The 26,561-nt window shown below is 43.6% G+C and overlaps 2 protein-coding genes across 3 annotated transcripts in view; both read right to left on the bottom strand.

Annotated features, from left to right (window-relative positions):
* Positions 1 to 2,242, bottom strand: part of LOC144726352 (cytochrome P450 3A8-like) — a 30,127-nt gene extending 27,885 nt beyond the window's left edge. The window contains exon 1 of the mRNA XM_078604982.1: positions 1,808 to 2,242. The gene's annotated coding sequence lies outside the window, so the exon portion shown is untranslated. The remainder of the gene's footprint in view (positions 1 to 1,807) is intronic.
* A 4,285-nt stretch (positions 2,243 to 6,527) lies between these two features.
* On the bottom strand, positions 6,528 to 24,589 carry LOC144726348 (cytochrome P450 3A8-like). Of its 2 annotated transcripts, XM_078604979.1 has the most exons (14): positions 24,491 to 24,589; positions 18,960 to 19,052; positions 17,689 to 17,782; positions 17,054 to 17,106; positions 15,600 to 15,699; positions 15,204 to 15,317; positions 14,886 to 14,974; positions 12,077 to 12,225; positions 11,685 to 11,815; positions 10,724 to 10,814; positions 9,872 to 10,032; positions 9,219 to 9,445; positions 7,723 to 7,885; positions 6,528 to 7,051 (listed from the first exon to the last, which is right to left on the bottom strand). In XM_078604979.1, the coding sequence occupies exons 2-14, from the start codon at positions 19,037 to 19,039 to the stop codon at positions 6,965 to 6,967; spliced, it is 1,539 nt and encodes a 512-aa protein (XP_078461105.1). In that variant the 5' UTR covers positions 19,040 to 19,052; positions 24,491 to 24,589; the 3' UTR covers positions 6,528 to 6,964. The 2 variants fall into 2 exon arrangements, with proteins under 2 accessions (XP_078461105.1, XP_078461104.1); XM_078604978.1 differs by lacking the exons at positions 15,600 to 15,699; positions 17,054 to 17,106; positions 17,689 to 17,782; positions 18,960 to 19,052 and having other exon boundaries at positions 24,491 to 24,553.
* Positions 24,590 to 26,561: the final 1,972 nt, after the last annotated feature.

Genomic DNA, 26,561 nt, shown 5'->3' with positions numbered 1-26,561 from the left:
GCTAGTGGGGGTTCCAGTACTTGTTTAGCCGTAATGTTTTATTTGGTCAGGCTGTATAGTCGATGAAACTTGAGTCTGTGCTCATAAACTAATTTAAACACTTTAAAATAAGCTATCAGGAAAAATAAAACGCCGTAGAAAACCGACCTAAAGTAATCAAATGAATGCCCAACATCTTGGTAAGCACAAACCAGTTGACATCTTTACATCCCCCCCCCCCCCGTTGTATATTAATTTATGTTCTAAAGAAACCTTTCTTCAAACAATATATCAAGTTTTAGAGAATGAAATGGGGATGCCGGGAGGGAAAGATCTTCATAAGTCATCGGATTCCTCCAAATCTGAAAAGAAAGATTCCGATTCTGAAGTTCAACCCATCCACTGTCGTTTTCTTTTCGATCCGTTAAATGCCCCGTGCAATATTCCTTCTGGAGCCTGGTACGCGTTCACTGCAATTTCAGTGTTGGTGTTTTCGTTGCTCGTTGCTGCCGCTTGCTTGCTGTTGTACTTACCACGGATTCCTCGTGGCGATGGTTACATACTCATTTGAGGCTGAGTCGACCCAGGGGAATACCCAGGACCGATTCAGACAATCGCCACTCGGCTCGCCGGGTTTGCAGCACAGTGCGCTAACTACGACACCACCGCTCCCCACAAATCCCACACACACCCCACCACGATTGCCAAATGATTGAACTTCCCACGATTGTCACACGTGGCTGGGTGCTTGTCCCATAAACTCGCACCTGTGACAACTTTCGATTAGTGTGCGGTTATGTGTCTGGCCGCACGCTGGACGTTTCGGGGTAGGAGCTACGCTCGGCATCTGTCAATGACTTCCCCAAACTGAAACATTCACACACACACAGAGAGAGAGGGGGTAAACACATTTTTTCAAATGGCATACAAGCGAGTTTAATGTCGAGTGCATTAAAGTACATTAATTCCCAATCCGTGTGTACAGAATAACACACCTGTCAACCCCTTATCAGTGCCAATCTTATTACAGACCAATTCAGACCGCATTCGTCACCTCTTGCCCCTTAAAAATCTCAACGTTCATCCTACAAAATCCCATCGCGAGGCTAGAAACACAAACAAATAGACCAAAAACACATTCCTCCTGCGGAGGGAGCTGGTAGGAACGTTGGGTTGCTCGGTCAATGGACAGGGTCAACGGCGGCGTGGTGTATTCCGCAAATATGCCCCACTGTGAGGGTGGGCACAAGCCGGCGTGAGTAGGTTAAACGTTGAGTTTTATAAGGGCACCACGGGGTGACCAGCCCCTCCCCACCCAGCCCCACCCCTCCCACCTCGCACCCAGCCCCTCCCTCCCCTCCCCACCCAGCCCCTCCCCACCCTCCCCTCCCCACCCAGCCCCTCCCTCCCCACCCAGCCCCTCCCTGCACGACGGACGGACGGACACAATAATCCCCTGTGGGCTGGTGTAACCAGGAGGTTCCTTCCAGTAAAACATCTTTTTTCCCGTATTGAAATGGCTGTACGCCGCCTGGACCTGAACACGAAATCTCCCTGTACAAGAATACGGGGTAGAAACCGTGTGGGTTGACACGGTATGCAATAAGAATAAGGGGTCTTTTAACGAAATGGCTGCACCGTCACTGCAGTAGATCATGGTAAAGTTGTTGTAAAGTGGGTTTCAATCAAATTTTCGACAACCACCCAAGTCACTCGACGACACCGAAGTAGCAGGACAATTGTAAGTATCTTTTACCGTGTAACTTTACTGGTTTTAGTACGATTTCGGAAGAGACCAACAACAACAGCAACATCAACAAAACCTTACCCCAAGATAACCTGCAAGTTGAACAACAACCGCCCTCTGTGTGTCTCTCTCTCTGTGTCCGTCTTGCAGCGTTTCTGGTCGACAACTCGATCGTCTGCGTTGCTCAAAATATAATGACTGCTCACTGGGAGGTTGGCAGTTATGTAATAAAGTCTTGGCAAAAATCAGACACCCTGGATCCCCCCGCCCCGTTCCGTGCAGCCAACAACCTAAACACGCATTTTTTTCCCTACACAATGTGTAATAATTCAGCAATGTTCCTACACACGTGTAATAATTCTCAATGGTGGACATTTTCACGAATTGCCCGTCAATGACCGACTCGCGCGACGCGACGCGTTGGAAATGCTCGTTGCGTTATGAGGTCCATACTGGTAGGACCTCCTGGTTACACCAGCCCACAGGGGATTATTGTGTCCGTCCGTCGTGCATCCAAAAAATAGGAGGGGTGGGGCTGGGTGGAGAGGGGAGGGTGGGGAGGGGCTGGGTGGGGAGGGTGGGGAGGGGCTGGGTGGGGACGGGAAGGTGGGGCTGGGTGGGGGGTGGGAGGTGTGGGGCTGGGTGGGGAGGGGCTGGTTACCCCGTGGTGCCCTTATAAAACTCAACGTTTAACCTACTCACGCCGGCTTGTGCCCGCCCTCACAGTCGGCCATTTTTGCGGAATGCACCACGCCGCCGTTGACCCTGGCCATTGACCGAGCAACCCAACGTTCCTACCAGCTCCCTCCGCAGGAATGTGTTAATTAAGGGATTGATGCGAGGCTTAAGAATAAGCATTCGGGCTTAAGAAAGTCCTTCTGGATCATTTAAAATAAAATTAATGACTGTTGCATCAAGGTAAAGTTCAAAACTCTTCTTGTTTCCAATACAGTGCTCATACCGGTCAACCCATTTTCGCTTGACCCCGTGTTCTTGAACAGGGAAATGTCGTGTTCAAGTCCATGGGGCGTACAGACGTTTCAATACGGGCACAATTTTTTTAATGTTTGTGTTTCTCCCTTGTGATGGGACTTTGTAGTGTGAACTTTGAGATTTATAAAGAACACGGGGTGAGCAATAAAGTCTGAATTGGTCTGTAATAAGGTAGGGACTGATAAGGTGTTGACATGTATGAGTACACACAACTATTTTAGGTGATAAAAATAAGATTTTCTTTTGTGTCTGTGTGTCTCCATTGTGATGGGACTTTGTAGCGTGAATTTTGAGATTTATAAGGGCACGGGATGACCAATAAAGTATGAATTGATCTGTAATAAGGTAGGCACTGATAAGGTGTTGACAGGTATGAGTACTGGTAATTGCACCATAACGTGTCAATGATAATGATCATTTCACTACGGGTAATTCCATTCTCTGCGTTATGGCAATGTTTCTAGATTTGAAGCTTTCGTGACTGCAAGGATTCATACTCTTAGGTTTTTTCGGTAAAGTCACGTAGGTAAAAAATAAAATTAAAAGTTAATAAAAGTAATAATGGAAATAAAATAAAATAATAAATCACGACGTTTCAGAGGCAACACAAGTCTCCGTCATCAGGTGGGACCGTCACTTGATGCAGTAATTTTAGCTGTGACGGTCCCACCTGATGACGAGACTTGTGTTGCCTCCGAAACGTCGTGATTTATTATTTGATTTTATTTCCATTATTACTTTAATTAACTTTTAATTTTATTTTTTACCTACGTGACTTTACCTAAAAAACCTAAGATTATGGCAATGTTGTTCAGGAGGGAGCTTAAGGCCATTAATGTTGAGGTCTGCTCGCCACGAGAGAAGTTCTTCAGGAGTGAGAGTTCGTTCGTGTAGTTTTTGATATTTATGCTGTGAAAAATTGTACTGCTTATTGCATACTAATATTGCAAATAATTATCTAAGCTTTGAGTTTCCTGGCTGGCGGCTGGCTGAGGCTCCAATCCGCACCAACAATGCAATACTGTACTGTAATTCTAGCCGTTACCACCGTAACGGTGGGAAAAGATCGACACAAAAAAGCCCTTTTGTTATGTAAAGTTCGGAACACAAATAGCTGCGCCATGGAGATTGGAGTAATGAAAACAGAATACTTACGCGGTCCATTTAAAAATGGCAAATAACCTTTTCTCTTTAATGCGATCCGTGTCATTTATTTCCCAAAATACCCATTGAGACGTCAGTCACAGTATGTGTAATCAGACACTGCGGTTGAGACCCCTGTTAGCTGTAACAATTAGGGGCATTGCGGAGTGCAGTATGAAGCGGTTGCAATGATGTTGCACGGGCTTATGTAACGGTGACATGCCGTGAGAGAAACTGCATGCATGACATTTCATTTCCTGATATAACGAGCCACCTACAAGAGTCGAGATTTCGAGTAGGGTCCTACACTGGGATTTATGGACAATTAACTACAAGGGAATGAACGGCTCCTAGATGCATTATGCTGTATTGTGAACGCAACTGATTTGCTTTTGGACTTGACATGGCTCGTGGGTTGTAGGTAATGCACTTTTTAACGTCACATTGGGTATACACTTGATACAGCTATCGTGCTGTGACGGTTCCACCGAAAGACGGAATCTTGTGTTGCCTTCGAAACGTCGTGATTTTTTTTTACTTTTATTAATTAAAATGTTTTACCTACGTGACTTTACCGAAAAAACCTAAGAATATATACGGGGGGGGGATTTTCTTGATGCACGAAGTTACATTACAATTGCCGCAATCCACCTTCGAGCTAAATGTTCATAGTCCAATATCACGAGTGCTGTTGAAGCAAAGTCCAGTAAAGCAGGACTGCGTGAGCTTGCGTAGCCGCTCCGCCCCGTCTCCTCTCCTCCCGAAGTGAACCCTTCCCGAGGTGGGGTCACAAGAGGTCGTGACTCGGCGTTGTGTTCCGTCCTCCGGAGAAGCGGTGCGACTCGACAACGGCGGAACACCAGATGTTCGTGAAACGGCAAAGCTTTCATCTCAACAAGTCCTCTTCGGAAGGGCAAAATTGTGCCTCTGCAACAGCGATCGGAGAGGGTCACAGCCGAATTCCTCAGTCCACAATCCGCCCAAATCTAAATTTGGGACGTGCCTCATCTACTGTGCACGTGGAGGGAGGGGGGTGCTCAGCGTTTAATCCTTGACCACCATTGCAATCACTTAGAATAATAATTAAAAAAAGACCCCGAGCTACCCGTAGCGATGCAAAATGGTTTGTTAGGTTTCCATATGCTATGGAGCAAGGGGTCCCCAACCCCCTGTTAGGAACCGGACCGCATAGCAGGAGGTGAGAGCGGTGAGTCGGCGCGTGGAACCCGCCCCCATTGTTTTATTTACTACTTCCGTCCGCGCCTCTTTACCGCACTGCGCTCTTATCTCTGTCAGTTTTGGTGAGGCCACAAGCTGACCCCTAGCCAACATGAGTAAAAAAACAAACGTCGCTGGGGAGCTTCATTGAAAAGGGGCAAAGACCCAATGATGAACCCCCCCGTCCGTCCGTGAAAAAAATTGTCTTCCCTGGTGCCAAAAAGGTTGGGGACCGCTGCTATAGATTGCACAATTGTACGTGTGATTAATCACAGGTGTGCTCACACTGGCTAAAATTATAAGGGATGTAGTTGTCACAGTGACGTGTGTGTGTGTTCGCCCAACAAGAGAGATTTGGAGCTGGCTAGATAATCTTTTCCAAGGTCTTTTTCAGAGAGAAGGGGGGAACGGGCAATCCATGGCTACAAAAGGCACTCACAAAGAGTTGTGTTCAAGCAATTGCTGCTGAACGTGTGCACTCCCAGAATGCCATCTGGCTGATGGGATGAGGCAATACTTGAACGGTCTTGCTAAGTTTCCAACCTGAATCATTAGGGGCCATCCATTTAGTCCTTACGCAAACATCCGTCAAAACTTGACCCTTCCCCCCCCCCTCCCTGTACGCACGCAGACTTTTTACACCCCCCACCCGCACAAATCCTATATATCGGTCGATATTTAATCCACGCAGAAACGATCAAGGATTAATAATATTAACGTCTTGAAGCAAACACTCCACCGACGGTTGCATTATTATTGTCAAGGCTTCATCCCCCCCCCCCCGTTTCCTATGCGTACGCACATTGTCAGTAGATCCCCCACACGCTAGCGTACGCATTTAGGTTAACCCCCCACTGGTATAAATACATCTTACAACCAATGGAAAGTGATTAAAAACCACAAACTCAGCTCGTACACCCAGGGGGATTTCGAAATTGTAACACTTGGTGGAACATCCATAGTGGTTGTTTAACACATTCCTGCGGAGGGAGCTGGTAGAAACGTTGGATTGCTCGGTCAATGGCCAGGGTCAACGGCGGCGTGGTGTATTCCGCAAATATGGCCGACTGTGAGGGCGGGCACAAGCCGGCGTGAGTAGGTTAAACGTTGAGTTTTATAAGGGCACCACGGGGTGACCAGCCCCTCCCCACCCAGCCCCACTCCTCCCACCCCCCACCCAGCCCCACCCTCCCCACCCAGCCCCTCCCCACCCTCCCCACGCAGCCCCTCCCCACCCAGCCCCTCCCCACCCTCCCCTCCCCACCCAGCCCCTCCCTCCCCACCCAGCCCCTCCCTGCACGACGGACGGACACAATAATCCCCTGTCGGCTGGTGGAACCAGTGGGTTCCTACCAGTATAGGTCACACATTGTCCCCACCATGAGAATGTCGAATTTTCGGCACTTGGTTAGCACCACAAAAGTCCATGAGCGCCACCCACAGCAGATTGATTCACGTATTTATTTAGCAAGTATACTAACTACATGGACCCATATTACAAACCCGACCTTAATCACGATAGATACCCACATGTAAAGTAACTTATAACAAGTATATTAATGTAATCACTTACTGTAATATAAAAAGACAATTATGAGTCAATATATTCGCAAAATGTAGAAGTAATAGATTCCTCCACAGTTGAACTTCAATATGTATGTTGGCAATAATATATGTTAGCACCACAGAAATTGTTATTTTAAGACACGCGCGAGACACGATTAATTTATTGACAAACGTTCCCTTTCTCTGCATTTTTGGAAAATGCTGCCGATAGCCATCACCGGCAATGGTGCTAATTGGCAAGGTGACGTGTTCCAACTTAGCAATGTGAATGGAGCTGTCACGCTTGCTTCCTTCCGAATCGTTCACCCGATTCATATTTCACTCGGCCTCCTTTCGCGCCACAACTTTCACCTTCAGTGGTTTTTCCAGCTGTAAAAATGTATTCTTGTTAAATTTTGGTGGAATCTGTAAACCAAATAAACAAACGTTAAAAATTATCAGAGCACGTTAAAAATTAATTATCAGAGCTTCCATATGTATGAGCATTACTGAAATTAACATTTAAATTATAGCCCAGGATCGCAAAGCAATTATTGGAATCTAATGATTCCCAACAACATCATGGATTCATTAGAATTATGGAGGGTTGACAAAATACATTTAATTAAATTATCCATTCACTTAAATGAACCAGGAATCTCCATTTAGTTATTGAGATTTTTTTGACAGCTTAGGAATTTTCAATATAATTATAATCAATAATTCAATGATGAACCGTGGATATCCATTTAAATGAATGGGTTTCAAGTTCTTTGGTGATTCCCCTTTCAATATGCTGCCAATTCTCATGATCCTGGAAAATCCAACGTAAAATATTGACATAGATATTTTTGCAATTCCATTTAAACAAATGTGCGTTGATGGGCAATTCCTGCATGACAGAATCTGTGTTTAAATCCCATTAAAGTGAATAAATATGTATTTAATCCCTTGGGAGAATATGAATGAACAATCACCGACAGTGAAATCATGGAATTCAAGCAATATTCCTGCAGGAATCGTCAAACACTGATTTAAACTATAAAATCACTTTGTGAACAGTAAAGAGCGGAGGAGGAGGGGGTGTGATCCTGCACCGTGGTCTCGCTGCACGTCTGGAAGGAGTAGCGCTGCAGGATGCGACAGACAGCGATCTTCACGGACATCAGGGCAAAGCGCATGCCGATGCAGTTCCTGGGGCCGTGGCCAAAGGGCAGATAGCAGTAGGGGTCACGCGCCTCCTTGGCCTCCTTGGTGAATCTGCACAATTCACAGTCGTGCGCACGCAGAATCGATGAACAGCGGGGTTCAACACAAACCAGTGATTCCTGATAGCCACGATCGCCAGTCTGCCAAGTGACAAGTTCTGTCCTATTTGTATGCTGTAGTTCTAATTTAAAGCCTTCGCGACTGCACGGATTCATCTTCTTGGTTCTTTCGGTAAAGTCACGTAGAATGGAAATAATAAAATAATACAAATAAAACATAATAAAATAATTCTCACGACGTTTCGGCCACAACGCAAGCAGCCGTCCTCAGGTGATCGACCAGGTAGGTACGAGTCACTCCACCCCAGCGCCATGCCTAATACACCAAACCTTAACCGTAGCCGCCCGATAAGTATCTCGTGCTCGATGGTGTCGAAGGCAGCCGAGAGATTGGGGCCAACCAACGCTGCCGCGCAACGGCCATTCATTATCTTGCAGAGGTCATCAGTGATTTTTAATAGAGCCATGTCAGTGTGGTGGAGCTTCCAGTATGCCAACTGCAACAGGTTGAATCTGCCAGTCGCAGCGACGTGTGAAAGTAACCGCTTCAGACAAAGGCGTTCTGTGACCTTTGAAAGCGAACTCAGGTTTGAGATCAGACAATAGTGTGTGCGGTCACTATGGCTTAAGCCAACTTTTTTCAGCGGTGTTACCTGCACCATTTTAAACCATTCTGGGAAGAAGCAGCCCTCACTGAACGAAAGATTTGCCAGGTGGACAATCAGTGGCGCAAGCACGTCCGAACATGATTTGAGAATCGACGTGTGAATGTAGTCGAGCGGCAATGTCTTATTTGGCAGCCGTGTGATAAACATTAACACCTCTGCCAACGATGTTGTAACTAGGAAATGTGTGGCAAGAGTTATCGTGTTCTCTGCACCCTGTACTCTTGAACATATGACATCGTGATATAAACGTATTAACAGTGCACTTCACGAAAACTGGTGTTTCACAATTTCGTCTGATTGTCACGATTACCATTTGGCAACCGATCAGTCAAAACCCTACAACTGGGGGTCCATATGTGGAAAAAGGTTACATTCTTCAGTGTGCCCGTAGATTGACAATGTTGTTGGAAAAGGTTTGCTTAAAAAAAAAGATATAGATATAAAATTCCTGTTTTGTAAACTCGTAATAAAATGTCCTTCTACAATTTACAATGTAAAATACCCCTTTTATGAATGGGCAAAAATGAAGAAACTAATTTTCCTTCCAGTGTCATGCCCTGGACTGCAACCTCGATCCTTGATACAATTGCTAAACCACAACATGTCTTTGTGTTGATGAATAACTTTCATTATTTAAAAATCGTGAGACTCACTCACCGTTCCGGCCGGAACTCGTGAGGTTCGTCCCAGTACTGCGGGTCGTAGTGGAGCACCCACAATGGCACAGTGACCACCACACCCTTGGGCATGACCATGTCATTCACAACCGTCGTCTTTTTACAGACGCGGTCCGTACGAGATGTTGGTGAGTACATCCGCAGAGTCTCGCACACGACCATGTCCAGATACTCCATCTGCTTCAAAGTGTCATAATCTGGCAATTTCTGCATTCAAGGTGACACGGACCAATATATCATTTTACATGAAAACATGTAAATGTTTAACACACAATTCATTATGGAGTGTGCAACACATTTATCAATCAGCCGTTGACAAGTACGTTCACATTAACATGTTCCGCATGCTGCGATGTATGACAGCGAGTAATACTCTTACAATGAATGCGCCATGCAGTACTTAAGTGGTAAATATAAATTTCGATTTAAAGCTTTCATGACTGCAGGGATTCATCTTCTTGGTTCTTTCGGTAAAGTCACGTAAAATGGCAGACCTGTTCTTCACCTGAGGACGGCTGCTTGCGTTGTGGCCGAAACGTCGTGAGAATTATTTTATTATTATTATTTTATTATTTCCATTCTACGTGACTTTACCGAAAGAACCAAGAAGATGGTAAATATAAGTTGACTTACGCCATCTGGTAGAATTGTGTCGATCTCTTGCTGGACTTTAGTCTGGACGTCAGGGTTACAAGCAAGGCAATAGGCCAAAAAGGTGATGCTTGTGCTTGTGTTATCATAACCAGCCATGAGGAACAGCACTGCCTGAGACTCCAGTTCACCGTCAGTCAAATCTGTCAAATGAAAGCGCAAACGCAGAAGACTACAGGTTGAATGGTTTTGTACACTGAATTAATTCCCGTTACCCTACGTTAACACTGGATGCGCAATCCACAAGTTTTCCAGTTCGAGCTCCCAGAGCGGTAGCCGAAACAATTGGGAAATGTCTTCAATCTTCCCACCTCAGTCTTCCCAACAGGATGCCGTAAATGGGTTCCCTAACTGTGCACCCTTTGCTTGGGATACGCGACTCAATCTCTGTTTCACACAAAATGAGGCCTGACCATTCCCTAGCATGCCCACGTTGATTTTAGCGCACTGAGCTCATATTTTCGCTCGCAGTTATTTTAATGTTTCTGGGTCGGTTGGCATACATGACTGACCTCCACGGATATCCCCACAAATACACGTCAAGAGGCCGGAGGTCCGGTGACCTTTTGATTGCCATTCATTGGGACCTCAGTATTATAAGGGTCAATATTGAGGACACACATCAAACAAGCATACACACAAAGCACAGTCCAGAACTCACTACGCTTCCTGACTGTTGCCGCATCCTGTACACCGCTACACATAAGACTCTATTATGTGTATGTATGTTGAACTTCTTTAGCACCATACGTAGCCAACAATGCTCATCGGAATGTAAATTATCTAATACATTAATTACATCAATACGAGAGGATATTGTCGTAAAATGCCTACACTTTTCTGCAGGAGCATTCCCTTCATTTCCATCCGAGATGTTTTCTGAAAGTTGAGCGTTCACCATCTGTTGCAGAAAGTCTACTCTTCCCTGCAAAAAGAAAACCTCACATTTTTACAACAGTAGCACACCTGTCAATCCATACGGTTTACCCGTATTCTTGTACAGGGAAATTGAGTGTTCAGGATCCATACGGCGTACAGTCGTCGTTTAAATACGAGGAACTTTGTAGGATGAACGTTGAGATTTATAAGGGCAAGGGGTAACCAATAAGGTCTGAATTTGTCTGTAATAAGGTAGGCACTGATAAGGAGTTGACAAGTATGCAGTGGGTACATCGGTCTATTAACTAAAACACAGGTGTCTTCAGTCATTGCTGTATTTGTACAAAGTAAACGCATTTTTTTTATCGAACGAACAATAAATCCAACGCTCACGTGTAACAGTTTGTGTTTTTTGACAGAATTTAATATTTAAGGTTTGGAAAAGGTGTTTTGATTGCATGGCTTTTGTAGGATCTGATTCATGACACTGACGTGGTCAATTATGAAAAAAGCTTGTAAATCCTGTTTGCGTGTCGGTGACCTCTTAAATGTCTGCAATTCAGTTTTCGATTTCTTGAGCAACTCATAAGAATTTGGTACCAGTCTAATTGGTCTACAATTCTTCTAATACATTTTGTGACGACCTTATTTGATTTATTTTTTTATTTTTTGTTCTCAACAGAAAGCAAACAGTTTCATCTCCTGATGTTGGTGTTTTATTTTAATCGTCTTAAACTTCCATGTAATTTGCTTAGGCATGTCTTCAGCAATTTCCACGTCCTGTCACATTCGTTGTACAAGATGACCTCCAAAATGCTCTGGGGTTTACGAGCAAGAGATGTATTTCGGATAAAAACGTCCCCTAATGGCCTCCTCCTCAAACGTTATTTTATAAAATATTTTTTTATGGACTCACCATGTCATTCAGCCCTTTCTGACGTGGTTTTTTCATTTGCTGAACAATTTTATGGAAAAAATGTATCGCTTTTTTATCAAACAAAGTCACTCCCAGTCTTTCAAGTGGAGAGATCATAAATGGGAAGAACACTGAAAGAAAGAATTTACATTGATTATGTCACGTCACTCAACATTCATACAAATGAAACATCAAAAATGTATCCAAGAATATTAATCGACTGATACTTTGCAGATATTTTTTTTGCGAGCTCACAAACCTGAAAACATATTTTGGTTTGTCAGAAAAATTTTTAAGTAAATTATAAAATATGAAAACTGAGTTATTCATGAATTGTAAGTGAGGATAACACCACTGGCTTTGATTCATATAGTTGTAAAAAATGTACTTACAAATTACAGCAATTAAAGGGCTTGCGAAGTTTAATTTGAAAATAAGTTTTGCATTTATGACAAATGGATCGTTGGGGTTGATCTGAGAATCCACGTCCGTACTGAAGGCTGAGCTTGCGATCACATCCATGCTGTACGCTCCAAATATTCTATTTAGAGGTGAAAATTCACATGAAAGCAACAATTAGCCAATAAATACCTGCTATAAACTGGAAAGTTAAACTGATCCTGCCTAGACCTCCTTTGCCAGTACCAAAATATAATAATAGGGGTTTCCCCCTTTTTTCTGGCAACAAAACTGAAACCTTTTTACAAGGATTCATGTCTGCATTACCCACAATACTTGCAGTCAAAATGCAAACAAACAACACACTCTGATGATATATGCATTACATTAATAGTGCATTGTCGTTGAGCTGTACGCCTTTTGGCGTCATCTGATCGAGCACCAATTGAGACGAGGCTCAAAAGAAAGCTGTCTCTGGTGTGGACCAATCAGTTTCAAGGACAATGCATATATTATCAGAGCAGTTTTTTTGTTGCATTTTGACTGCAAATATTGTGGTTAATGCAGACATGAATCCTTGTAAAAAGGTTTCAGTTTTGTTGCCAGACAAAAAAGGGAAAAACCCTATTATTATATTTTGGTACTGGCAAAGGAGGTCTCATGATGTAGATGCTCACCCCGAGCCCTCATTACTTTGATAGTGCAGCATTGTCTTTGAGCTGTACGCCTTTTGGCGTCCTCAGGTCGAGCACCAATTGAGACGAGGCTCAAAAGAAAGCTGTCTCTGGTGTGGACCAATCAGTTTCAAGGACAATGCATATATTATCAGAGCGGTTTTTTGTTGTTGCATTTTGACTGCAAGTATTGTGGTTAATGCAGACATGAATCATTGTAAAAAGGTTTCAGTTTTGTTGCCAGAAAAAAGGGGAAAAACCTATTATTATAATCCTGCCTATATGCAGCATGATTAACACATGTGTGTTACGTCAATTTGAAACCACAGTTGATCTGAACAATGTAGAGGATCATCATACTCATGGTAAATATTAACCGATGCCTCGAGTTTCCTGGCTGGCCGCTGACTGGACTCCTCTCCACCCCAATAATAACTCTAATGTTAGTGACTGTGGGCTGTTGCCACTTAAACAAACTAGCTGGGTAACTGGCTAAATGGGATGTTTTGTATAACGATTGAACATTATATTTTATTGAAACGGAGGTAGAAGTTCGAAAAACATATAATCGATAGCGACACCTCAGAGGTGGGAGTATCAAATACAGAATACTGACCACAGCTCATATGAAATCGTTCTAACATTTTTATTTGTGCTCCTATTAATGCAATTATTACACCAAATATCATTGAAATCCAAGAGAATATTTTAAAAAGCCTGACAATGCATATTATCTTGGAATTTTATTCCATTAAAAAAACGATTTTAGTGCTCTAGGTACAGGATTGTGAGAAAAAGTACAAAAATGGCAGCGATCTTTTATTTTTCGTTACAGCGCAAAAGGTTCTCTAATTAGGAATAATAACTATAATAATGTTCAGCCCTTTGTCAAACCATTTCTGATTGGAGGACTTCCCTATGCCATGCTGATCACACCCCACTGATGGATCGAACCTCTTCTAAAAGCATCTCAAACCAGCCACAACGAGTGATGAAATAATTGGTCGTAAACTTGGGAGACAAAATAATAAATCTGGCTTTGAAGTTCACTCCCAGATAGAAAAGGCTCGCAATGAATCTATCAGTCAGCTCTGGCTAGTTCCAAAGCAGACTTCTAAGACTCATTCCTCATCCATGCCATCATCACATACCGAGTTGACTAACGAAACTTTCTGCTATACAATTTCCCCAAATCCCTCACCTTCAAACTCCAAATGATCCAAAATGCCGCTGCCAAACTCCTCACCCACACCCATAAACGAAACCACAACCCTTTATTCCGATTTCTTCACCGATTCCCAAATCGGTCCCAGTGTAACTTCGATATTGCCCTCATTATCTTCAAGATCCTTTCTAGAGTCAGCTCTACAACCGCTCCATTCCCATTTCACTCCACCCATGCACTCTGAACTCCAGCAACCAAGGCTATCAAAGCCCCTCGTCAACCTACACGCAGTGGGAGGTAACTCATTTTTCTGTTGCTCCCAAAGTCTGAAACTCCCCTCCCTCAGCAATGTAAGCTCCCCACATCTGTTCAAGTTCATGCAGAAGACCTTCTTGCTTTCATCTGCATGTGACTCTCTTTATATCTCTATAAATGAGTAGGCCTCCTTTCCACAGGATGCTCATGTTCTCCTATTCTGTACAGCGTTTTGAGATGCAGTTGCATTTAGACAATATATACATCCACGTCGCAATGTATGATCAGGTACTGGCATAACCAATCCTGGTACAGCGGTTACTAAAGATAAAATAGCGGTAAATATCGGTCAACTCTAGTACAAGAAGAAAGGCAAAAATCGGCACTCATTGGTTAGGGATGCAGATTATATAAAATTGGGTGGGCATTTGGGAACTAAAGATAGTGGCTGTTTAAGGCAAGAGGGATGAATATGCATGTGTGCCTTGCATAAAATTAGAAATCTTGCCACTGGTATTGATGGTGATTAACAAAATGTATTACACATGAACTGTTGCTTTAACACACATACCCACCACACCTTGCTGGGATGACACACATCAAACTGTGTTGAACACCTTAAGTTCATTTCCAGCACACACCACACTGACCTTTCACGTGAGTAAAATGCGATTTAAAGAAATCCCAACAGTGGATTTTATAGCTTACTCTTTTAAATCCACTGGTTGTTCCGACTGGCACGGTTTGTGGAGGTTCTGCACCAGCACTTCAGCACAGCGCTGAATCAGGGGACACATCTGGAAGAGAGAGAGAGATATGTTTTTCAGTGTTAGTTCCAGGGCATGTTTTTAAGAACACAATTCGATACAAAAATCTATTCATTCAAGAGCACTCTTTGTTGCTGGCTGCTTGGAATTTTGAGTCTTTTGTCCAGTTCTCAGCAACCGCGATTAAAACAAAAACTTTAAATAAAACAACGTTCTATAGAGCTGTCAACGCTGCTTTATTTCAAATGCACGTCTTTACCTGCTTGATTTTTCCACCACTGAACGCCGGAGTCAGCACATTTCGGATACGCTTCCAGTGCTCATCTTCAGCTATGAGCAGAACATCTTTGATGGGCCCGCTAAGTCCAAATTTCTGTTGAAAGAAAAGTGAAATTAGGTGAAACCTTACGGGTAAAATAAATTAAAACAGTACGTAATTGCATTCATTAATACTGTAGAGTACGTCACGTAGCCGGATGCTGGGAAAATGGGACACAGTTGAGGCTTTCAGATTCACAGCACCACAACCAACACATTGATCGTAAGATTAGCTCAAGTTCCTGTTACAACACAAGAAATAAAATATCTACAAATTACATAAATCTCAGTTGGAAAACTCAGCGTTTATAATTTGTCTTCTATCTGCACTGCTCACTCGGCGATTGGTGAAGGACTCCAGGCAATCTTTGACGAGGATTTGTTTCAGCATGCTTGTGTCAGTCACCATGAGCACAGGCACCCGGCCATCGTAAATCCTTGTAGGTGCACAGAGAAAAAATACATAATTGCAGGTACTGGGTTTGTTCGAAAAATATTGCTCATATTTCTGCAATGTACATGTCAATCATTGACGCTTCTTCAGTTTCTCGCTCAGTGTGATTACTGTGGTATTCCTGGTCCGAAATGTATCAGAAACATGACCAATTCCAAGTATATAACTTTTTTTAAACTAAACATAAACACGGCATATTCATATCTCAGGAGGCTGCCGTGGTTAGCACGGTTGGTTACATACGGTGCGAAAGAAGTTCAAGATGCATACGTTGGCACATTAGGCTTGCCGGGGCACGGCAGTCAAAACAACAATGCAGTTATGTTTCTTAAATGCCATCTGCCTCTGTCCACACAGCAGATTACGTGCGGTGCTGTAAAGTGTGCGTACTCTCACCTCTTTCAAGATGTCTGGCCAGCATGGACAAGTAGGATAAAATACCATTACCATCTGTTCATTTTCTATTGCTCCCGCAAGTAGGGGGGAGGCCATTCCGCCAGCAGCGGCGTCAGTATCCTTTACCTTTGGTCATTGATACAACTATTAAACTGCAAATCATGCCAGAGATTCCTGGAGTAGAAATAATGCTTCCAATGGTTAGATTTTTGTTTTTAAGTTCGAATCTTATCCAGGATGTATTTTGGCATGCCGCATGCATCTCGCCTTAGTTTGTTCCCATTGTGCCCTATATTCCTATACTCATGTTCACAGGATCATAGATCTTTTCGGTTCTTTCGGTAAAGTCACGTAGAAAATAAAATAATAATAGAATACGACGTTTCGGTTGCAACACAAGCAAACATCATCAGGTAAAAATGAATGATGAAACACAGACACGGAAACAACATAGGCAAACACACATGCAGAGAGAGACGCACACAAAGACACACCGAGCGAGACACACACCAAGACAAACAGGATCATACACAACACAAAAAAAATGTAAATTCATAAAAAAAACTAGCTTCAAGAGAAAAAAATATAACGGGTGACATTTCAGACAATTTGCCTTTTTATGTGCTGTGAAGCAGGGCCTTTACCTGAAACGTCACCCATTAGATATTTCGATTTTATTGATATAAATGTTTCGTTTTTTTTATTTGTGCATGTGTCCCACTGCCAATGCAGCATCATCACCAAATAATGTGTTCATATACTCACAGGAATATCGGGTACACAAGTAAACAATTATTCGGTATACCTTATACTCAAAGTGGTAATGCCTTGTGTTGATAATTATCTCTACAACAAGCCAGGTTAGCAGCGATTTCGGGAAATTTCGAGTGTGAAATTAAGCCCTGGTCCTCACACTTAAATCCCAAGTGATAGAAGCTTACCCCCAGACTCTGCCGTATTTTCTGAAACTCTCTGCATCAAATTCTCTGAATCCCTGTGTGAAAAGAGAATCAGTAAACATGACAATCTGCATATGCATGGTACGTTTATTTATTTACTTTCGTTCAACCCAGGGACAGGTCCCATTGAGCTAAAAATCGATCTTTCATGTTTCATCCCCGGGTCATACAATTAAGAAAGATAACTTAATTACCAAACATTATCCATACCAAATGTTTACAAATACCGAATGGTCAGTAGTATTTGTGAAATGATGCTCACATTTACGTCATGTAAAACTGCAAAAAGGTTGCCAACTCTGAGGCACAAAAACCAGTACACATCATGGAACGAAGAATATTGCGCAATATCGGAAGGTGCATGCAAACGAGTTGCTTTGTGTGGTGTATTCTAATTCTTATTAAGTAACTGACAAAAACAGGGACTTTTAATGTACTGGGAAGTCTCACATATTTTACAAGATTGGCTACCTCAAGATGATCCTGGGAAAATCTGGAGAGGTGGCAACCCTATCTGCAACATGATGTAATTGGATGTCTGATCCAATGGTCACAATCATTCATAGTATGTTCTAGAAACCCCCATTTGCATCTAATATTCATATTAGACTTCTGACCTTGAGGTAGTGGTGGAAAGTTCCCACGAGTGGGAAAGGTGTTGGCCCAGGAACTCCCATCTTCTTGAAGATTTGGTATGGCCATAGCGAGTAACTGGGACAGAACAGATTTGTATTGGGAGAGTACAAATCAAGTTTTCAAGTTTCATTTATTAGGTGTAGCCCTGTGAGCCATTAGGCTCTTGAGTCGGGTGCAACAGCAACAAACAAAATATAAACAGAGAACATCTTAAAGCGACGACGCGCAACAGAAACATCCTGGGTAAACCAGCAAATCTTTCAGAAAAAAAATACCGTATTACAACGCTGTGTGCAAAAATCCCAGTGTGATGCAAGTCAAACAATAACAACCATGAGACAATTTAGATTCAAGTTATCAGGCCAGCTCCGCACTTCCGCAAGAAACATGGCTTAACCATATGTTTTCAAAATCACCAAAATAAAGCTATAAAATACAATGTAACAACAGTAATCATAGGAACTTTGATTCAAATTTAACAATAAATGATATACATAACATGTACGACCAAACTTGCAGCTATATCTGGCAGCATGACACTCCCAGTGTATGATGTGTGAGTGAGTTTTATAAGGTTAGAAATAATCATAGTAATAATATACAACAAAGCCCTTTCTGTAAATTCACTACTATTTGATCTCGTGTACTGTGGCAGCCACAGTATTGTTTTGACCATACTTCTGCAAGCTGGTGAGCGCAGGCTTGGTGAAATTTGGAGGTATGCCAAAGACTGTTTCAATTGTCACTCACCACTGATGTTGGCCATATCCAGAATCAAACTCCAGTTGGCTAGGTTCAAAGTATGGTGTGATAACCACTGCTTCACCGCTCACCCCAAGGTTAGAAGCACTCTGATTACAAATGTTACAGCCCATTGTGAAAGGTTAGAAATAGAGTACTGTTATTGAATCAAGTCCTGACTAGAGAAATATATATATACATCCCATTATCCAATGGGGTTTGTTCGGTACCACCTAGGGTGACAAATATGATAACTATCCACCATGGGCAAAAATATTTGCTTACATATTGTCTGTTTTATACATACCTGTACACACTTCCTATTAATTATCATATTTCATAGACGTTTCATATCACACGCATTTATTTTTTTCCAAAATATTATATAGTCAAACATGCTGCGGTCCCCTTATTTAGTGACATTTTATCATGAAATTTACCAGTGATCTTGCTAACCTTAAAAATGTTTATATAAATATAAAACCATTCAAGTAAAGCAGAAAGCACTCACATTGCAGACAAAATGAAGGCAGCCAATGTCAGAACCAGGGTAAAGGGAGAAATCTCAGATAGGCTGGACATGTAAGTCATTATTGTGAAGAATCTGTGAACACAGACAGCAAGATCATAATAATTGTCATACTGTGGTTGCAGCAGGTTATAGTTGGGGGCGAGGGGGGCATAATCGCAACATGTTTGTCACGTCATCTCAAAGTCCAACAGTGGCAGAGTAATGAGACTTTATGTAGTAATTCTAGATTTGAAGATTTGATACAGCTATCGTGCTGTGACGGTTCCACCTGAAGACGGAAGCTTGTGTTGCCTCCGAAACGTCGTGATTTTTATTGTATTTTTATTTTACTTTTATTAATTATAATTTTTTTACCTACGTGACTTTACCGAAAAAAACCTAAGAATACTTTATTTAGTAGTTATAGCGGGCATTTATATAAAGACGTAGTGTTATGTAAATCTTGATTTGAAGCTTTCGTGACTGCAGAAATCCATACTCTTTGGTTTCGGGCGCAACACAAGTGTCCATCATCAGGTGGGAAAACATTGATGATGAACGCTTGTGTTGCGCCCGAAACGTCGTGATTTATTTTATTTTATACCTACGTGACTTTCCTGAAAGAACCAAAGAGTATGTTACGTAAATATTAAAGAGAAAAGTGAATGGTTTGTCACCAAACATTAAAAAAAACATTGCCTTCCTCTTTCCTGAGTATTGCCCAGATAAACACGATTGTAAAGATGAGTTTGCCAACTTTTTGTGTTGCTTCGATAATTGCCACCTTTAGAAATAATCCAGAACACACAATGGAGAGGAAAAATATCTCATAATACCAGAAGAGGCGAGAACTACCGTACATATTTACACAACTGACAAAACCTGGTAGTTTATTGTCACCGATAGACTTACGGGCAAGCTACCTCAACAACACGATGATCCTGAAAAAACCAGGACAGGTTTGTAACCATAGTTGCTTCTCATGTCCACACAAAAGTGTAGTGGGTTATATTCAGGCACACACTGGAACTTTAGAGACAACACTATTTATTAGATAACACGACACTTAACATAACGACTTAAGGTGGTAGCCACCTTTCCCCAACTTAACACACGGGGATACTACATTACTCTACCAGGACAGCCCCACACGCTGCCTGGTCCACTAGCGGAGACCGGAGAGCTTCATCCCAGAGAGGACCTAGCAGCAGAGCAGAACAGCCCAGATCAGCCCAGCTCTCCGTCCACACCCCGCTTTCACCACTCCGGCGTGGCCGGCTCCGCTCCAGGCCACGACCCCCTTCCCGATCCTTCGGGAAGGCCCGAACCGCGACCACGTGACTCCCCCGGGGCCCCTGGCCCCCCTTTATCCGGTCACGTTTCCTGCTGGGTTCACGCAGTGTCACGGCCCGACACGACCCCCGTGACGCCTGCCTACAGCCCCCATACCGAGCCAATACAGTAGTGTTGTTCTACTACACTGCAAAAGCATAACATTAAGGTCACAACTGAAAAGGATTTCTGGACCAACGTTTGTCAGCAACGTTGCATTGTCGCTGAGCTGGAATGGCTTCTGGTTGACAAACGAATACATTATAAGGTCGTACTCGTTCCTATGATCACTGGTTGTTCCTATGATCACTGTTTCATTGCTTTTATGGCTTTATTTTGGTGATTTTTGAAAAGTGTTTTGGTTTGGCCATGTTTGTTTGTTGTAGTACGGAGTTAGACTGATGGCCTTAATCTAAGTTGTCTTGTGGTTGTTATTGTTGTTGTTTGACTTGCATCCCACTGGGATTTTTGCACACAGTGTTGGTGTACAGTGCTTTTTCTGAAATATTTTGCTGTCTTTTCTTGGATTTTATGTTTGCACATAGTCACATAGTCACTTTAAGATGTTTTCTTGTTCATGTTTTTTGTTTGTTGCGGTTGCTCCCGATTCAAGAGCCGAATGGCTCACAGGGCTATACCTAATAAATGAAACTTGAAACACACATGCTTGCTACAAATTAACCACAATACCTTGCTGATCTCAATGAGCATAGGCAATCACGCGAATTCCGGTCATCCTCGCAGCGTCTTTTGGCTCGCCATCGAACAAAGATGGTCACTGCATCACGCGTTTTCAGATGCGCTTCTAAATCAGAATATGTATTTATACTGGAGGAATCCAATGGCTGACAAAGCTCTTCTGTGGCCGTCTGGAACGCTCTTCCTTTTGATATTAGGAAGCCACTGGAGCTATGCACTTTTAAATTATCTATATTGAAAACTCACTCTTTAGAACTGCCTTTTGTTTTTAGTTGACCTTCCCCCGCACCTCCGATTAGCACATACGGTGCAAAAGAAGTTCAACATACAAGCAATCCACGGTTTACATGCTTGTGGTACGCCATTTTGGAATCAAGCGCGCTTTGTATGAAGACCTTTTATTGACGCGACATACGCTACCCGGGTCTGGCACCACGACCCAATAGCGTTGCCACAGTTCACGATAACTAGTGTGAAGGGATCATTAACAACACAGGTAGCCGGATGTCTAACATCGGGAAAGGAAGGGGCACAGGTGGTGAATGGATAATTAATGAGAAGGTACTGTATGTAGCAAAGGAACACAGCTGGTTAATAATTAAGGATCGAGTATTATATTGCATGTACATGTATTGTGTTGATATAGGCTAGGATAATATAAACGATTATGTCTGTGAGTGTGAGTGAAATCCCCTAACCCCCTCCTTTACCATCCTTTCTTATGGGAAAATTGCTTTTGACATACGCGATTTTGAGATACGCGCGTTTTTCCAGGAACTCATCTCTCGCGTATGTCAAGGAGTGCCTGTGGTACTTACAGCAAAGTAAACCCTGAGTATCGTGAACAGCAGAGTTATCGCCTTTTGGCAGTTTGATGCAGTTATTTGTATTGCATTATGTACATTTTTACCATTTAAATGTTAAAATATTTACTGTAAAGCTCAGTGCATGTTCATACAGCTCTTTAGCATTAGCCTTTGTGTGTTGCGGATTAGGGCTTAACCACCCGTGGGGTGCGCGCGCATATTAATACCGCCATTTTATTTAGGGACCGTCCATAAATGACGTCACGTACCTGGGGGGGGAGGGGGTTCAGGCATTTATGACGATGTGTGACGAGGGGGGGGGGGGTTGAGAAATGTGACGTCACATCGAAATGCGCAACTTTAAATAAATATAGACAACACGTTCTACTTAATTAAATAGACTTTTTGATAAATGTTTTCTCTTACAACATCAGCACATTAAATACGCACTACAATGACAATAGTTTAAAGCGATTTGAAGCATGTTTTAATTTTTGTGGGAGGGGAGCAGAGCTTTGTGACGTCATATTTGAAGGGGGGGGTCTGACTTTTTGTGACGCCGTGTGACGAGGGGGAGGGGGTAAAAAATCGTCCAAAATCACGTGACGTCATTTATGGACGGCCCCTTAGCATTAACCTTTACGCGGAATAAGCGCCTGTAGCTGGTAGGGGCGCGCGTGGTCACGCGCGTGTGTGCGAAATACGTGCCTGCAGGGGCGCGCGTGCGTGCACGCGTTCGCTGTTGTGGTGGTGGTGGTGTACGTGGGGCGTGTGCGGGATAACCCCGGGCGGTGGTGAGCCAGCCACTTAGCCATGTGCCTCAGAGAGGGCGCTGGCGCGGGGGGGGGCGATCACTCGATCGGTGGGGGCCCGGCGAGAGGCGGCCGACGAGGAGGAAGAGGGGGGAGTGGAGGGGGCTCACAGGGAGCGGGGAGGCGGGCGTCAGCCCCCACACAATAAAAATCACGCGTGTATATATTATGTTTTACTGTACTGTAATGAATACTGTCGTTGAAACCACTGCAATCGGTACACGAGTCCAGTCCATCGGCAATGTGCATGTTTGGTTTCAGCGCACCTTTACATTCAGATTTCTTCTGAAATGCGAGACATCAATCAGCAGTGAGCACAATGTCACTTGTCTTGGTAATCTTCCGTATGCACTTCGTGGGACTTATTTCGCAGCGTGCGTAGCGAATTCGGAGGTACGGCGGGACGGGGAGGCCAACAAACAAAACACATTCCTGAGGAAGGAGCTGGTAGGAACGTTGGGTTGCTCGTTCAATGGCCAGGGTCAACGGCGGCGTGGTGTATTCTGCAAATATGCCCGACTGTGAGGGTGGGCACAAGCCGGCGTGAGTAGGTTAAACGTTGAGTTTTATAAGGGCACCACGGGGTGACCAGCCCCTCCCTACCCAGCCCCACCCCTCCCACGCCCCATCCAGCCCCACCCTCCCCTCTCCACCCAGCCCGACCCCTCCCCACCCAGCCCTTCCCCACCCAGCCCCACCCTCCCCACCCAGCCCCTCCACACCCTCCCCTCCCCACCCAGCCCCTCACTCCCCACCCAGCCCCTCCCTGCACGACGGACGGACGGACACAATAATCCCCTGTGGGCTGGTGTAACCAGGAGGTTCCTACCAGTATAATCGAGCCATGTGTTGTAGTTGTTGTCTTGGACCATCGCTGAGCTTAAGGGCCGTCCATAAATGACGTCACTCGATTTTGGACGATTTTTGACCCCCCCCCCCCCCTTCGTCACACGACGTCACAAAAAGTCAGACCCCCCCCCCCTCAAATATGACGTCACAAAGCTCTGCCCCCCCCCCCCCCCGCAAAAAAATAAAACATGCTTCAAATCGCTTTAAACTATTGTCATTGTAGTGTGTATTTAATGTGGCGCTTCACTCTGATGTTGTAGGAGAAAACATTTCTCAAAAAGTCTATTTAATTAAGTAGAACGTGTTGTCTATATTAATTTAAAGTTGCGCATTTTGATGTGACGTCACATTTCTCAAACCCTCCCCCCCTCGTCACACATCGTCACAAATGTCTGACCCCCCCCCCTCCCCCTAGGTGCGTGACGTCATTTATGGACGGTCCCTTCGTCAGTGGACAGTCATCAACAAATATGCGGCATTGTATTGTAGCGCAGGCCGGGAGGTTGGCCACGCATTACAAACAAATGCAGACCTTATTGGCCACCCAGTGCCCCTTTATAAATGATCACCGGTCAACATCTAAAAAGTCCCATTGCAAGGGAGAAACACAAACAAATGGACACACGTTTCGTTGTTGCCCCTATTGAAACAGCTGTACGGCCGCCATATGGACGTGCTAACTCAATTCCCGTCTACAAGAAGAACGGATTAACTAACCGTATGGGTTGACACGGTATGCGATGAGCGCGTTCGATTTCAGAAGACAACAAAATCAAGTAGATTGTTGTTGTTGAACCAGGCGAGAATAGACAAAAAGAGGCGAAATAAACGACGAAACTAAAAACAAGGAATCGTTTGCAAATATTTTGAAAAAACCTGTCAAATAGAAAGCTAAATATTAATCGACTCGGGCAGATTAACCTCCACGTTGATTGTAGCGCGAATTACAAAACGTATTAAATGGATGTGTTTTAACTGTTAATACTCGTGTGTAAACAAGCGAGGGTACGTGCCAAAAGTAATCGCAACTCACCTTCACGTGAACCTTCTTTTCAGCAGCTGAACAAAACTCCGTCCGCATTCCTGTGACACTGTTTGAGGTGCATATAAGATCGCTGCGGCGGAAGTGTGTGGGTGTGATACCATGACAACCACAAGAGAAAAGTGGGTGGGTGTGAAACCATGACAACCACAAGAGGAAAGTGGGTGGGTGTGAAACCATGACAACCAATGGAGGAAAGTGGATGGGTGTGAAACCATGACAACTATTGGAGTGGGTGGATGTGAAACCATGACAACCACAAGATGAAAGTGGGTGGGTGTGAAACAATGACAACCAATGGAGGAAAGTGGATGGGTGTGAAACCATGACAACCAATGGAGGAAAGTGGATGGGTGTGAAACCATGACAACCACTGGAGGAAAGTGGGTGGGTGTGAAACCATGACAATTATTGGAGTGGGTGGGTGTGAAACCATGACAACCAATGGAGGAAAGTGGATGGGTGTGAAACCATGACAACTATTCGAGTGGGTGGGTGTGAAACCATGACAACCACTAGAGGAAAGTTAGTGGGTGTGAAACCATGACAACCACCTGAAGAAGTGGGTGGGTGTGAAACCATATATATGATCCTGAATCATCTTACGGGCCAATCGAAAGGCACAGAATGTTTCGATTGCATACGTTTGGCTGAATGTATAAACAAGCTGTTATCTTGATAAGATAGGCCAGCTGCTGACCAAATATGGGCAAGTTTGCGCAATCTCGCAAGTTTGCGCAATGTCAAACAATGGCAAATGGTCACCCACGCAGCATGAGTACATAAACAGGAAACGTTTGGAGTTCTAAAAATAGGTAACTGTCTCAAGAAAGCCAATCATTTTATTAATGTCTGTTTTCATATTTCTTTAACGTAGCATCTATTATTAATTGTCTAAAAATATATATTTTTTAAACCGCCAATGCAGGACCCCCCTGAAAAAAAGTCATTGCTTTTTTCATGTTTCTCTATAGTAACATATATTATTTATTGTCTGAAAATATATGTTTTTAAAACTCCCAATGCAGGACCCTCCTGAAAAAAAAGAGTCATTCCACCGAGTGTGGCTTTCCTGGATAACTAAGTAAAATGAAGGGGATCTTCCACTGATAATGTTTCACCAATTAAATTAGTCTGTTCCTTACCCATTCTGCCACCTCATTCCCATGCCATGTCATATGGGGCCATCCATTTAGTACGTACGCATCGAGGGGGGAGTGGGGGGTTAACCCAAATGCGTGTGCTTGCGATTGGGCGGTCTACTGACAATGTACATAGCATAGGAAACGGGTGGGGGTGAAGCTTCGATAATAATAATGCAGCCGGCGGTGGACTATCTGTTTGCTTAACACGTTAATAGTATCAATCCTTGATCGTTTTTGCGTGGATTAAATATCGGCCGTTCTGTAGGATTCGGGGGGGTGGGGGGGGGGGTCAATCGTACGTACGCAGGTGGGGGGGTGTGTAAAAAGTCCACGTGCGTACAGAGAGGGGGGAAGGGGTCAAGTTTTGACAGATTTTTGCGTACCTACTAAATGGATGGCCCCTATGCGGATACTCGATGCACAGATGGAAAATAAAAACTCCCCAATAGGTGTGCGACTACGTTCAACCAAAACAGACCATGGAAGATATAATGATTCAATGCCCCTTTCATAAATACGAATGAGGCATCACAGCAATTGTCTGGATCAAACGCATGAACATAAAATGATACTGTATTCTTAGGTTTTTTCCGGTAAAGTCACGTAGGTAAAAATAAAAAAATAATAAAAGTAAAATAAAAATAAAATAAAAATCACGACGTTTCGGAGGCAACACAAGCTTCCGTCTTCAGGTGGAACCGTCACAGCACGACAGCTGTATCAAGGGAGATAAATTCCAAGAACACAGTATTTGTATATATACTGGTTGAGGGTGGGAGGAGCCAAGGTAGGCCCTGAATATTATTTTTGTGAGGTTCGGTGCGGCTGAAGCACGCTGTTAGGAATGAGCCTTTGTTGTGTAAACTAGGTGCGGATGATGTAAAGGTGCGTGTAAAAGGGACTGAGCCTTTTTGTTA

Source organism: Lampetra planeri, chromosome 23 (assembly GCF_965212315.1).
Source record: "Lampetra planeri chromosome 23, kcLamPlan1.2.h2, whole genome shotgun sequence".
Classification (NCBI taxonomy): domain Eukaryota; kingdom Metazoa; phylum Chordata; class Hyperoartia; order Petromyzontiformes; family Petromyzontidae; genus Lampetra; species Lampetra planeri.
The sequence above is the reverse complement of the archived record's forward strand: the minus strand, read 5'-3'. Positions and strand labels throughout refer to the sequence as shown.